At 39.0% G+C, this 14,505-nt stretch overlaps 1 protein-coding gene across 2 annotated transcripts in view; it reads left to right on the forward strand.

Moving 5' to 3' along the window:
* LOC148949915 (potassium channel subfamily K member 2-like) overlaps positions 1-8,392 on the forward strand; it is a 225,770-nt gene extending 217,378 nt beyond the window's left edge. For both annotated transcript variants that reach the window (XM_089091369.1, XM_089091370.1), the window contains exons 8-9: positions 4,832-5,044; positions 8,088-8,392. In XM_089091369.1, coding sequence (XP_088947495.1) covers positions 4,832-5,044; positions 8,088-8,329 — 455 coding nt within the window. In that variant the 3' untranslated portion in view covers positions 8,330-8,392. The remainder of the gene's footprint in view (positions 1-4,831; positions 5,045-8,087) is intronic.
* Positions 8,393-14,505: the final 6,113 nt, after the last annotated feature.

Consider the following 14,505-nt stretch of genomic DNA (forward strand, 5'->3'; position numbering starts at 1 on the left):
GGACATAAATACAGGTGGAGGAGGAGGATGGCCCCTCTGATGTGCACTGGGCTGGGCCCACCGGCGAGTGGACACGTCCCGCCAGTCACAATACACTTTCCCAGCAATGGGTAAATTGTTGGTGATGCAGGATGCCATAAGGGCGCATTATCAGTAGGAGACATTGTCGGGCCCTGCTAGGGACAGACAGGAGTCGCTTACTGATGTCCTGACGCCAGCAAAGAAACCCATTTTTTCACTTTTATGATGATAATGAGCAAACAAATGAATGTGAGAACCAGTGCTACCGCGTCCGGGGAAACCGACGAAGGCCATGCGTTTAGATCTACCGCGTCCAGGGCAGCCGACGATACGACGACCGCTAATCGTGCGAATACCTCAACTTTGACAACTCCCTCCCTGGAGGCTATTATATCACCTAAATCGACTTTATCAATTGGTACCCTTAATATCAGAACGCTTACAAAACAAGGAAAAAAGGAACTCCTCCTGAGAGAGATAAACCGTTACAATTGGGACGTAGTCGGCCTATCCGAAACCCACCTCCCAGTTACCGGCGAAGAAAAACTTGATGAAGCTACTCTTGTACTATCAAGACGTACTGATGGGAAACGCCGGCAGGGAGTAGGCTTCTTACTCTCCAGTAAGGCTAGGAGATCACTAATCGCAGCAACACCCATCTCAGAACGTTTGATCATGATCCGCCTGAAAGGCTCACCAGCGAATCTTACAATCATCCAAGTATATGCACCCGACTCTAGCAGAGATGATAAAGAATCCGAAAACTTTTATCTCCATCATCAGTGTCTAGTGGACTCCGTACCAAAAAAAGATATAGTCTTTGTCATCGGGGACTTCAACGCCATTGTCGGTGACGACCCATCTGGCAACGAGGACGTGATGGGCAAATCTGGCCATGGCCAGCTGAACAAGAGAGGTGAGCGCCTAATGGACTTTTGCCGAGATAGTGATCTTGTTATCACTATCACATTCTTCAAACACAGAGCCCGACGTAAAACAACCTGGACATCCCCAGATGGAAGGACTCAGAATCTAATAGATTATATCCTCGTATCTAGACGCTGGAAATTTTCCATCACAAACACAGTCACTTTGGCTGGCGGCGACTTTAATAGCAACCACTCGCTTGTTATGACTTCCTTTAAAATGCGTCTAAAAGCGGCCGCGAAACTCTCCAGAAAGCCTCCCAGATTCAGAGTAGACCTCTTAAAAGACCAAACTACTCGACAAAATTACACCGCTACTCTTTCCGAAAGAATTTCTGAACTCCTCTCTACACCCCCGCTAACTCTATCAAAAGATGACATCGACAATCTTGTGAAGAGTAGCTTGCAGGTTATATGCGATGTCGCCCAGTCGACCCTGGGAGTCCAAAAGGCGGACCAAAAACCTTGGATCACGGATGAGATAATCTCACTATGTGAGGAAAAACGCAACCACACTATCAAACTAGATAGAGAAAGTCGGGATATGTACAAACGATTGAAACGTGTGGTAGAGAAAGCCATTCGCCGTGCTCACCGCTCCTATATAAGGGAACAATGTGAGCAATGTGAAATGGCATTCAAGAAAGGTGATTCTCACTTCATGTACAGGCGAGTGAGTGAACTAGCCAAAAAAAAGGGACTGAAAGCCTGTACCTTCCTTGATGAAGATGGTAACCAGATCCAAACTACAGACGGGATCCAAACCAGATGGAAAGAACACTTTGAGAGCAAATTATACTCAACGATCCTCCCAGACCCATCGATGCTTAACAGCTTCCCCGCAATCGCCGCAGACCCAAGCCCACTCCCACTCCAATCTGAGGTAGAATCGGCTATCAAGGGTTTAAGGACAAACAAAGCTGCAGGCTCAGATAGAATCCAAACGGAATTACTAAAAGTAAATTGCGACCACCTTGTTGACCTATGGCTAAAAATTGCTACTGCTGCTTGGGAAGAAGGTCACTTCCCCTCCTCATGGTGTGAAGCCATAATGGTTCCAATCCATAAGAAAGGCTCAAAAGCAGTCTGTGATAACTACAGACCTATAAGCCTTACGAGCCATGCAACTGAAATACTCACTAGAGTAATGCTGGAGCGTATAAGAGCTATATCTTCAACTGTGATTCTAGAATATCAGGCCGGTTTCAGCCCAAACAGGTCAACGATTGATCAGACGTTTACGGTACGTCAGACTATGGAAAAATATCTTGAACTCGGACCTAGTATTTTTCACCTTTTCATTGACTTTAAGCAGGCTTTCGACCTCATATGGAGAGAAGGTCTATGGCAAATTCTTCTCAATTTTGGTATACCACAGAACTTAGTATCATTGATCAGAGATATGTACTCAAAATCCAGAAGCTGCGTCATGACGGGAGAAGGCCTTTCCGATAGCTTTGAAACATCGACTGGTGTGCTGCAGGGTTGCTTGCTTTCACCGGAACTGTTTAACCTGTTCCTTACCGCTGTCTTCTCACTACTTGACAACTCGTCAGGTGTCCACATTGGGGGAATATCGATTGATAAGTTAGCTTATGCAGATGACATAGACCAAGTAGCTGAGAATCTTGGGGATCTTCAGTCCCAGGCCAACAACATCCAATCAACCACCAGCTCCTTTAGAATGACCATCAATTCCTCAAAGACGAAAGCCATGCTCTGCTCGCGAAAGTTGGAAAACCATGAAACCTTAAGCCTCCAGCTCGGTGGTGACAACATAGAATGGGTCGCAGATTTCACCTATCTTGGTAGCCTTATAACGTCCGGTAAAAACCACTTAAAATATATTAAGAGGTACCTGGTGCTTAAATACTCTATCTTTAAAGCCTTGATGCTGGTCTGAAAGAACAAGAAATCGTCGACACTACTGAAAACAAGTGTCTTCAACACACTGATTATACCCATTGCCATGTACGCCTGTGAATCATGGACCCTCAAAACAGATGACTAATGTCACCTAGCCGCATTTGAAACAAAGTCACTCTGCCGTATTGCTGGCATTACATACCTGGACAGGATCTCTAATATTAGGTTGTTTGAAAGCCTCAAGATTAAACACACCATACTTGATAAAATAAAACTGCAACAACTTAGGTGGCTAGGCCGCATCCAGCGGATGGAAAATTCTCGTCTGCCGAAAATAGTCTTCGATGGTCGCGTGCATGGTTCTCGCCCCAGAGGTCGGCCCCCTAAGAGATGGAAAGACAACTTCTCTACACTCAACCTGCCGCAACTTCTACGCCTGACTGAAGATAGATGCTCATACAGACGCCACATCAATAACATAGTGAATGAAGAGGCCCCAAAACGACCTTCGAGGACGGATGGGACTTAAGTAAGTAAGTAAGTAAGTAGCGCTTCGAAGGTATGACGTAGTTTGAGTGTGCTGACCTGACAGCTCACGAAGAATCTTGTAGGTGGCTCCACTGTCCTTTTTCTTGGCGGCCTCTTGCAGTTCGGATGCCTTGCTGTCAATAAAAGCCTTGCGGTCTTTATACAGCATGGAATTGCGCTCTTTGTTTAGCAGTCTGTATGTAGCCATGTCCCCGCCAAGACGTGCTTCTCGCCTGAGGTCTATGATGGCAAGGGAGTGATTACTGATCCAGTCCTTTTTCTTCCGTTGCTTCATTCCAACAACGTCAGTTGCTGCCGCAAGAGTGTTTTCTTTGAAGGACTTCCATGCAACTTCACTATCATCGCATTGGCCGAGGACCTCAAATCTGTTGGATATCTCCACATGGTACCGCTCAGCCAGAGCGGGGTCCTGTTGGATGCGACCGGTATCAATTTTCCGAGAAGACTGGCTGTTCTTCATAGCCTTTAAGCGGAGCTTAATTTTGGCTGCTACCAGCCGGTGGTCGGTGTTCCCGAGCTCAGCGCCACGGTAGGTGCGGCAATTCTGGACAGACGAAAGCCATCGTCGACGTACGATGATGTAGTCGAGCATCTTCTTTTTCTACGACAACGCCTTCTATAAAAACCTTATATGTCCCCAGGGCATAAGTTACACCACGTGCTCCGTGGGCTCTGAGGAAGAATCCTCCTCAATCACACACTTTTTCTGTGGATATCATCTATGCCGATCTATAGGGCTATGTATCTCAAAATTTTGATTAGATGTATTTGAGGAAAGGCTCGTCGACACGAATCGTGTCCCTCCAGTCACTTTCGAAAATTAGAAAGGGTACTAGCCACTCGAATTTCCAATCAAATGAGCCCCTTTTGAAGTTTCTACGACGACCCCTTCCATATGAAGTGTCCTGCTCTAAAGGAAAAAAATAATACATAGTACATTCTGCCAATATCGTTGTTATATGCCCTCAAGGCATATCTTAAAACCCTTGTCCCGAGGGTTGCTGGGGAATCTCGTCCTCAAAACCATTTTTACTATCTGTAAATCAACTCCGCTGAACCAAAGGGCTATCTCAAAAGTTTTTTTGGTTGTGTTTGGGGGAATACGGGGCGTGAGGGGGGGGGCTAGTAGCCCTCCAATCACTTTGACTATTAAAAAGGGTACTAGCCACTCCAATTTCAAATCAAATGAGCCCTTTTCAAAGTTTCTACGACAACTCCTTTGATACAAAGTGCCCGGCTGAAGAAGAAAAAAAAAAGCCTGCATTCCATTTAGTCCTAGAAGGTTGGCCGAAATGGACAGTCTTCGGCAATCTGTCACCCTTCATCCACAGAACGAGCCCTAGCCATCTCAAGCAACCTCTCCTAGTCATTTACACTAGCAACACAAAAGTTTTTCAATTACTGCAGCCGAAAGGCTCATCTTATCTTACTCTCTTATTCATTTTTTTTACTCTCTGATTCCTTTTTAGGTTCTAAATCATTTAAGCTTGGAAGCATACTCCCAGAATCCAAAGATGAAGAGATCTATTGCGTAAAAGCTCAGTCAGAACCTCAAGAAGTTTCTTGTCATGACAACCCTGGATTTAATATCAGCGTTAGTGAAACCAGCTTTTCCAGTAAATCTTCAGCTAGTATTTCTACACAGTGCTCAGAAATATCAAACGATGAATTTTCGTACAGAGGTATTGAAAATAAGACACTTTATGCGTAGTGGTACCACCGACATTGTTTTATACCACCAATTAGATGTTGAATTTGTCTAATTTGTCTAAAAATGTCATATTTTGCCTCAAAACAAGGTTTTACTTATTTTTAATTGCTTCCAGTTTAAAAGTGACCATACTGACAGACATAATAAGTGTATGTTTATCTTAACTGTGTTTATTTTAACAAACACATTTAAGTTGGTATGCAAAGTTCAATTCCAGTAATTCTAGTTCATGTTCATACATAAATATCGTTTACACCCCTGCAGCCCTATGTCTCTTATGTATACGAGAGGTTAGATATAACCCCCCCCCCCCGATTTCTGTTCAGGTGAATACATAAATATCGTACATATTACAGAAAACATAGTACTCGTTAATGAGTCACTACTGACCTCATAGAAAATGTTTAAGTGGGAATTTCTAAGGAGTCATTGAGAAAAAACTTCAACACTGTGTCAGAAAGCAACTTTCACTGCTATGTAAGGAAGCAGCATGTATGTAGTATGTAGTGTAGTTTCCCAGCATGTAGTACCCCCAAAATGCCTTTAGAAAACCTTTAAGTACTTTTACGGCACTGACGATATTTGGTCAGATATCTCACATTTTAGATAAAAATCAACCTCCAATATCCACTAAATATAACCTAAGTTGCTTTTGCATATATCTCTAACTTAGATCATAGTTCCTCAAGTGCCTCCAGAGGCACATAGGTGTCAATGAGTAGCCTTCAATCTTTCTTCAAATTGGCCGCTGCATAGGTGTCCTCCCACTTTGGAATGAGAGTCGTCTGAATCTTTTCTTACTGACGTTCGTACGTCCTAGGGAGCGTGTACTTTAGTCTTCCTCGTTGGCGGGTGGCTTCTGGTTGCCATTGGATCTGTATTTTTGGAAGTCTATTGTCTGGCATGTAAGGGATATGTCTAATTTACCGCCATCATTGTTGTCTCACAACGGAGGCGACGTCTGGTAGGCCTGTACGGGTACAAGTCTCACCGTTGCTGACATGGATCCGGCGAAGACAATTATTATCTGAGGCAGTAATGCGTTTCACATATTCTGTAGCTAAATTTAGGCATTCCATAGATTAGCTCTATATCTTACTAGTGTGTAATCTTACGATTGGCCATAAGATAAACTTACTTCGACATAAATTGTGCATACTCTAGGGAGAACATAGGAGTTTTTTTTTTAATATCGACAACGTCTATCAAATTCATCGTTACTTTAATTGAATTATCAGTTTTTGCCATTTTTTAATAAGATCCTCTTTCTTAGTTTTTTTTTTAGATAAGATAAGTATTGGTCACAAGACAAATTGATGGAGTCCAGTTTCTAGATTTTATCGTTTTAAGGTTTAAAAACCTTATTGAATCTTATCTTCTCATGCTTATAAAAAAATATTCGGTGCTTGTTAGTTATCCTGACCACACTCAGGTTCTTGATCTGAGTAAAACCGGTTTCTTTGTCTGCATTCGGAGATAATCTGCTTAGTCTCAGTGAGATGACATACTATACAAGTATATTTTAATTAAATATTTAATATATAGAGTTGATTAGGTTAGGTATTTAGCATTATGCGTTCTAGGCGCCATGTTTTTTATAATTCTCTGTTGTAGTTTCCATAATTTTGTTTCTAAAGTATTATATTCTAATTAAATTTTGGTATATTTCATTATGATCACTCTAACTTCACTTCTTGAGTGTGTTCGGGACAACTGACAAGTACCAAATATTAAATATTCTTTAAAATGAGATTAAACATCAAGTAAAAAAAATTATAACACCAAATGGGACGAAAAACTTTGACCATTGAATAAAAAACATTTTTTTTTATACTAAAATAATTTAAATAAATTATTTCTTTTATTTAAGGTATACATTATAAAATTATTTCAACATCAAGATTATTTTTAACAATATCATAATAATATCTGCATAAGCATATTCTTCAAACTAGAACAGTAAGTAAATGCAAAACAAACTTGGATATTTTGTTTATACATTAGTCTTTAAACCTAGAATTTACCTTTTTCTTTATTTTCTCAGTTTATTTTTGCGTCTTGGAATTAGCCCATTTGGTTTCTGAATGGGTCGCAACATGATGATTTGTTTCGATAGGACTATAGGTAGCTAAAAAGATGTACATCTGAAATCTCAAAGAGCTGAGACTTAAAAAGTGTAATCAAACATTGTTGTTACGGTGTCAAATAACAAAAACACAATTATACCCAAAACTAATGAAAATATTGTCAAGACCTGGAACACCAAAAGATGCTTTAATCTATAGAGGGAAAAACACGGAAAGATTCCCGATGCTTTCCCCGAGGGGAGTCAGTGCTAAAAACAAAAAAAGGAAATTAACAGTTATAAATCAAAATGAATTATGTGATTTATTTCTTCAAGCTAAAATCTAGACCTCGCTGTATGAACAGGGGGCTGTTTAGCATAAATTTTAACTGTATAAAATCTTGAGGCTAAATAGTTCCCATCATTTTCGAATATCTCGTTTGGTTCTCAATGTTTAGAAAAATATTTGCCCCGATGGAACCCAAAACCTTATTCTTGAGTAGAATCCTGAATTAGAAAAAAAAAATTTGATTCTATTGATGTAAATAAATGGAATTCACGTGTCTGCAAAAATCAAATTTTAATACAAAACATTTTTAATGCTTTCTAAAAAAAGGTATTCAGAATCTAAAAAGCGCTAGCAGTTGGCAGTAACATCATACGAAAATTGATTTATAAACTAAAGATTTTATTTTATTAATGTTGTTACTTATTCTCTTAGTGGATTATGAGGATGGGAGATGAATCTTTATAAGAAGAAAGTATTTTTGAAGGATTTGATTCAGCACCCATTTTCTAGAAACTTATCATATTCACCCAGAGAAACAAATCCAACAAACTTTCCTATTTTTCTTTTTTTGGAAAGATACACTTTTAGCACAAAACTTTTTCAATAACTGCAGCTGAAATGTTTGCTTATCTTACCCTATTCCCTGATCCATTTTTTCAGGCTCTCCATCATTTAAAGTTGGAAGTGTGGTCCCGGAACTCAATGACAAGGATATTTACTGTATCGAAGTTCAGCCAGAACCTCAAGAAGTTTCTTGTCATGACAACCCTGGTTATGAAAACAATGTCAGTGAATCAAGCATTGCTAGTAGTTCTTCAGCTAGTTTTTCTATCCCGTATTCAGAGATGTCAAACGATGAGTTTTCATGCAAAAGTATTGAAAGTGAGATAATTTATGTTTAGTTGTTCCATTGATATTTTGTTATACGACCCTTCTGATATTAAAAAACGATATTATGCTGCTAACTGTTGTCATTTAGCGGAAATTGTTGCTTATTTTCTTAAGTTATAGTATTAAACAGATGCACATCTCGTGTCAGCCTATTCGTAAGTTTAGTAAAGGGGATTCCTTTCCACAACATTTTGATCAACGCCCAATAATGTAATGCCGAATAGGTCCAGAGCAAGTGCCGCAGGAGGGCAGCTTTGGAAATCGAGTCTGAATTTTCAGGTTGGACCAACAAACCCCGTGAATGACTTTCGGGGATCCAGTTGAAACTTTCAGTATTGGGTGGGGTGATGTGGCAAGAGGACTTCATATTTTGTGTTTAAAAATAGGAGACGAAGAGGCCAACGAAAGGGTGTCTCTGATTCACATTATTGTTACTCCCAATAGAACTTTTAATCTATTAATGGTGAATTAGTGAGGTAAATAAAAATAAAGTATATTCACCTAGACTATCCAATAGCATATCCTCTATATCTTGGGAAGAGATGTTAGTAATCGAGTTAATATATTCATGAAGTGTTTGAAGAGGGCAAGTAGACTTTGAATATCAAGGTTGAAGAGAGTAATAACAGCATCCCGACTTTTTTGTATCCTAAATTCTGGTTCGTCGGATAAAGGACCAAGAACTTTTTCTTACAAGATTGAAATTTGTATATGTAAGCTTGTAGGTCAAGGAAGCCCTTTTGTACTGAAAAAATGGAAAAAAATACAAAACAAAAAGGGCCCAAAGCTTTTTTCGATCATCTAGGGCTCAGAACAATTTTTTACCCCCCCCCCCCCCATTTAATTGACTTTTAGTGTTTTTAGCGTTCCAGACCGAAAACATTAAAGGTTTCTGGACGCTCAAAAACGAAACTTTGAGTTTCATCCCTATAATGAGCTTGACAATAACGTTTTTAAGTTCCGTGGTCAGATGGATTTCTATGCTGAGAACAAATTTGACGTTAATTTTGGCCAAATTAATTTGGGACGCCCAAAAAATGGTCTCAATATTCGTTTCGTCTCTGATAGGCTTTTAGATCTTTTAACCTGCAGGCATGCACACAGGACCAAGTATATCTTAATGAAAACATAAATATTTTGAAAACTTGTTTTACCAATATTTGACACCTGAAACTGCGCCAAAAAGTTTTTTTTTCAAATTGACAGAGACCTGAATGGCATTTAAAGAGAGACAAGGGGACCTCAATGAAGACAACAGCTTGGCCAAACGGGTCCTTGAGGAAAAAATTTATTTTTTTAAATGATTGATATCGACTTGTGAAACCCCAAATGGGTCAAACATTGTTTTGTTCCGACCAGTGTGAAGCTTTTGGAGTAAGCAGTCTAGGCCAAAAGAATTCCAACCAGGACAGTAAATAATAGAGAAAAATGTGGTCAAACTGACTCTTGACATGAAAGATTAGATTTTTATATATTTTTGAAGGGATGCTAGCCCCCCCCCCCGCTCATTTTCCCCAATGTCCCCTTATCAAAATTTTGAAATTGTCTTTGTGTTCAGTATAGTCGAAAAATCTAATAACTATATCTTTAAGGATGACTTAACCCCCCACACTCACCGGAGGAAAGGCTGCAAGTTATGAACTTTGCCCATTGTTTACATATAGTATTGTTTATTGCGAAGTATACAGACGCTTTTTTTGGGGGGGGGGATTTTCACTTAGGGGGTGAGGGGTCTTAGGTTACGTGGGAGGATTGTTTCATGGAGGAAGGAAATTTTTCATGGAGGGGGAGCCGGATTTCCGAGCAGCATTTAAAAAACGATCAGAAATTAAACATAAAAAAAACAAGTTTTTTCAGCTGAAAGTAAGGAGCAACATTAAAAATTAAAACTAACAGAAACCATTACGTATATGAAGGGGGTTCGCTCCCTCATCGATACCTTGCCCGTCACGCTCTAGAGAGTGATATCAGAATGGAAGAAAATACTGACATCCATATAGTGGGGCAATAAGTGACGTAAGGTTGAACTGAAATGTAAAACAAAATTTTTAGAATTCACCCAGGGAGAATATGTTCAAGCTTTCTAAGAACTTCATGATTTCTAAATATTTTCATTTTAATTTGACTAAAATGATGCCTAAAGGAGAGATTCCCATCAAGCAAAATATCCCAGAAGCCGAATATAGCGATGACTAGGTCTACTGAAAGAACCTTGAAAGATGAATTTCTGAAATTGTGGCAAGCCTGAGAAATTCGAGAGAGAATCAGGCTTGCCAACTTGCCAACATTTAGTGCCAGGTAATAAAGCGTCGACCCACAGAATAATTTTCTCTAACCATACTCTCAACTTAATACAGATTTCAAGCTCTGCTCCGGCAGTAGTGTCAAGAGTACTGTCATAAGTGAAAACAACTAGAATGTCATCGCCAGATGGTGGTGTTCTAAATCTGTAGGCATGAAAAGATTCGGGGTGACATAGACGACATCAAACTGTCTATTTTTGGTTCATAACCTTAAATATAAGATCATTCACACTAGCTAAGAACAGAACTGGTCCTGGAACTGAGCCTTGTAGGACCCCAAACTCAACCAGAAACGGTGAACAAAAAATAAGGTCCACGGAAATGACCGTTCTGGACAAATAAGAAGTAAAATAAGCGCTAGTATTCCCTCTTATACCGTAATGACGTTGGGTCAATGAATCAAAAGTTTTACAGACGTCCAAAAATATAGCAGTAAGAATCAGACCTGAATGCAGTAAATTTAAAAGAGTAGCACAAGCATGCTCAGTTGAGTGCTTTGCTCGGAAGCCAAACTGAAAATCATTTAAAAAATCTCTAACTTCTAAAAAGGAAAGTAGACGGGAAAGCATAGCCTTTACAAAGACTTAGCTAAATCCAGACAATAAAGATATCGATCAATAGTTTACTGGATCACTCTGAGGTCCACCTTTATATAAAACAGTCGCTCGAGCTCACTTAAGTGAACTGGGAAAAACATCATTCTTAAAAGATAGATTTAAAAGTCTTGTCAAAGGAGATATAAATAAAGGAAGAACGGATTTCACCACCTTGGTTGAAATACAATCAGGACCAGATGATGCTGAACCTTTTAGCCCGATTAACAGTCTACTAATCTTAACCTTAGTAACAGGCTTCATGGCCATCGATGCTCAGTGCTCAGTTGAGTGCTTTGTTCGACCGCCAAACTGAAAGTAATAAAAAAAAATCTTTAACTTCCAAAAATGAAAGTAGAAGGAAAATCATAGTCTTTCCAAATATTTCGCTAAATCCAGACAATAAAGATGTCGGTCGATTGTTTGTTGGAGCACTCCGAGCTCCACCTTTATATAAAAGAGTGGCTCGAGCTCGCTTAAGCGAACTAGGGAAAAAATCATTCTTAAAAGATAGAGTCAAAAGTATTGTCAAGGGAGAGATAATTAAAGGAGAATGAATTTCACCACCTTGGTGAAATAAATAAATTCTTGGTGAAATGCTTGGTGGGTGAAATACCCACCTTAGTGGGTATACAATCAGGACGAGAAGAGGCTGAACCTTTTAGCCTGTTTACAAATCTACTAATCTTAACCTTAGTAACAGGCTTCAGGTCATTGATTATAAGCAACTTGGACCAAAATATGATTTGAAACCAGGCTTACAAAGACTTGAGTTTACGGAAAAAGCAATTGTTTATACCAAATTCGCAAAATAGGAGGTAAATACCTCTTGATTATGAAAATACCTAACTCTGAACATGAAGATTACCCTGGAAAACCGAGCCATTAACCATCATGCTTGGAGGGATTCAAGAGAGTAGAGATAAAGGCTTGAGAACAGAATAATCGCTTGCCGAGATGTTTGAATATTTTTTCCGCAATTCGAAAATTTCTTAAAATCATAAAGGTATTTAGCTCTCAAAATTAAAGAGTTATAAATATTTCTGTAATATTTGAAAGGGTCATGAGCAGCAGCAAAGCAAAGAGCAGCAGCTGCACTTGTCGATGACTTAGTTGCCTTGTAAGATGTTCAAAGGTTATTTTGTCTTCTCCAGCTTCTGAGAAGGCCTGGGGTAATCCATGGATTCAAGGGAATAAAACTTTTAGATCTGGAACCACAAGTGGTCAAACTCCATACATTAACGCAAGAAGTTCTTTTTAGATCAGAGGCAACGCTATAGCGTTGCCTACAGTAAAGGCCATACGGCTCCAATGTTTTATTATTTATCTCTTTTTTTTCCAGAGGCACTTCATATGAAAGGGGTCGTCGTAAAAACTTCAAAGGGGACTCATTCGATTGGAAATTGATGGTTTTAGTGCCTTTTTAAGGGTCAAAAGGGATTGGAAGGCAACTAACACCCCTTCCACGCCCACCATTTCCCCAAACACATCCAATCAAAATTTTGAGATTGCCATTTTGCTCTACTTAGTTGATTTCAAGATACAGCTTATTTCTTTGACTACGACATTCCCCCCACAGCCCCCAAAGCACGGGTTTTTAGTAAAGTCCTGGGGGCATGCACGGTTTTTATTCACAGCGTTGTATTAAACAACGGTGAAAGGGCTCGTTCAATTGCATATGCACAAGGTTGGTGCCCTTTTCAATTGTCGGAAGCCTATAGAGGGCAACTAACCTCCCTCTCACGACCACCTTTTCCCCAAACACATCCAATCAAAATTTTGAGATAGCCATTTTGTTCAACGTAGTTGAGAATTCTGGAAATTAGGTCTTTGAATATGACAACCCCCCCCCCCACAGCCCTCAGGTCAGGCGTTGTAAGTTATACCCGGGGGGCATATAAAGTTTTTATAGTAAGCGTTGTCATAGAAACTTCAAAAACGTCTTATTCGCTTAGAAATTTAAATGACTAGTGTCCTTTTTAATAGTTGAAAGTGATTGGAAGGCAGCTAACACCCCTTCCACACCCACCATTTCCCCAAAAACATCTAATCAAAATTTTGAGATGGCCATTTCGTTCAACGTAGTTGAAAGTTCTGGAAATTATATCTTTGAGCAGGACACTCCCTCCACAGTCTTCAGGGCAAGGGTTATAAGTTATGCCCTGGGGGTATATATGGATCTTGAGGAAGGAATGCTCGTATAAACTTCAGAGAGGGCTCATTCGATTGGAAATTGAAAGTTCTAGTACACCTTTTAAGCGTCAAAAGATATCGGAGGGTACCCAGCCCCCCCCCCGCGCCCTTTTTTCCCAAATGCATCCGATAAAAATTTTTATAGGCCTAGTTTATAAAAAATAATTAAAGGATCATATGTTCAAAACTCCGATGTTCACGCAACTCCTCAGAGGCGTGAGGCAGGTGTTGTAGGTTATGTCCTAGGGGCATATATGGTTGAAAATAGAAAGTTCTAGTTCACTTTTAAAGAGTCAAAAGGGACCGGAGGGCAATTGACCCCCCCCCCCTAGCCCTTTTTTTCCCAAACCCATCCGATAAAAATTTTTAGATAGCCATTTTGTTAAAAATAGTTCAAACATCAGATAATAAAAACTCCGAGGTTGACACAAACCCGTTTTTTTCACTTTGATACCATTTTTGATACTTTGATGAACATTTTTTTTTTTAAGTTAGATTTTGAAATAAGGAATTTTTAAAAACTTGAAACTTTTTGCAATCAAAAACGAACAAAAATTAATTAAAAAAAACTTACCGAAAAATAAGTTTTTCAAAGAAAAGTAAAGGCCACTTTAAACTTAAGCTCAGCAGATACAAATACCTGTTAAAATTCCAACTCAAAACGACCAGAAATTACTATTAAAGAATAAATGAAACCCAAAACGAACATAAATTTAATAAACAATCATAGCAAAAAACATACAACAAGTAATAATATAAATGAATAAATAGATCTTAAAGCGAGTAATGCTTAGATTGAATATGAAAATCAAGCTTAAAACGAAAATATTTTACTATTGAAGTATGAATGAAACTTATAGATATTAATGTAAACAATAGACATTAAAAAACAATAGATATTAATGTAAATGAATAAATAAATCTTAAAACGAGTGAAACTTAAATTGAATGCGCAAATCAAGCTTGAAATAAACAAAAATCACTACAAAGAAGAGTTTGGGTGTCGTCTCGTTCTCTAATTGTATGAGCTTAAAATCTTCTGCGTCATTGGCACTTTACTGCAAAAAAATTTTAATTCAGGTATTTTTTTTTGTACTT

This window comes from Artemia sp. Qi Xiang Cuo, chromosome 7, assembly GCF_049724085.1.
Source record: "Artemia sp. Qi Xiang Cuo chromosome 7, ASM4972408v1, whole genome shotgun sequence".
Taxonomy (NCBI): Eukaryota; Metazoa; Arthropoda; class Branchiopoda; order Anostraca; family Artemiidae; genus Artemia; species Artemia sp. Qi Xiang Cuo.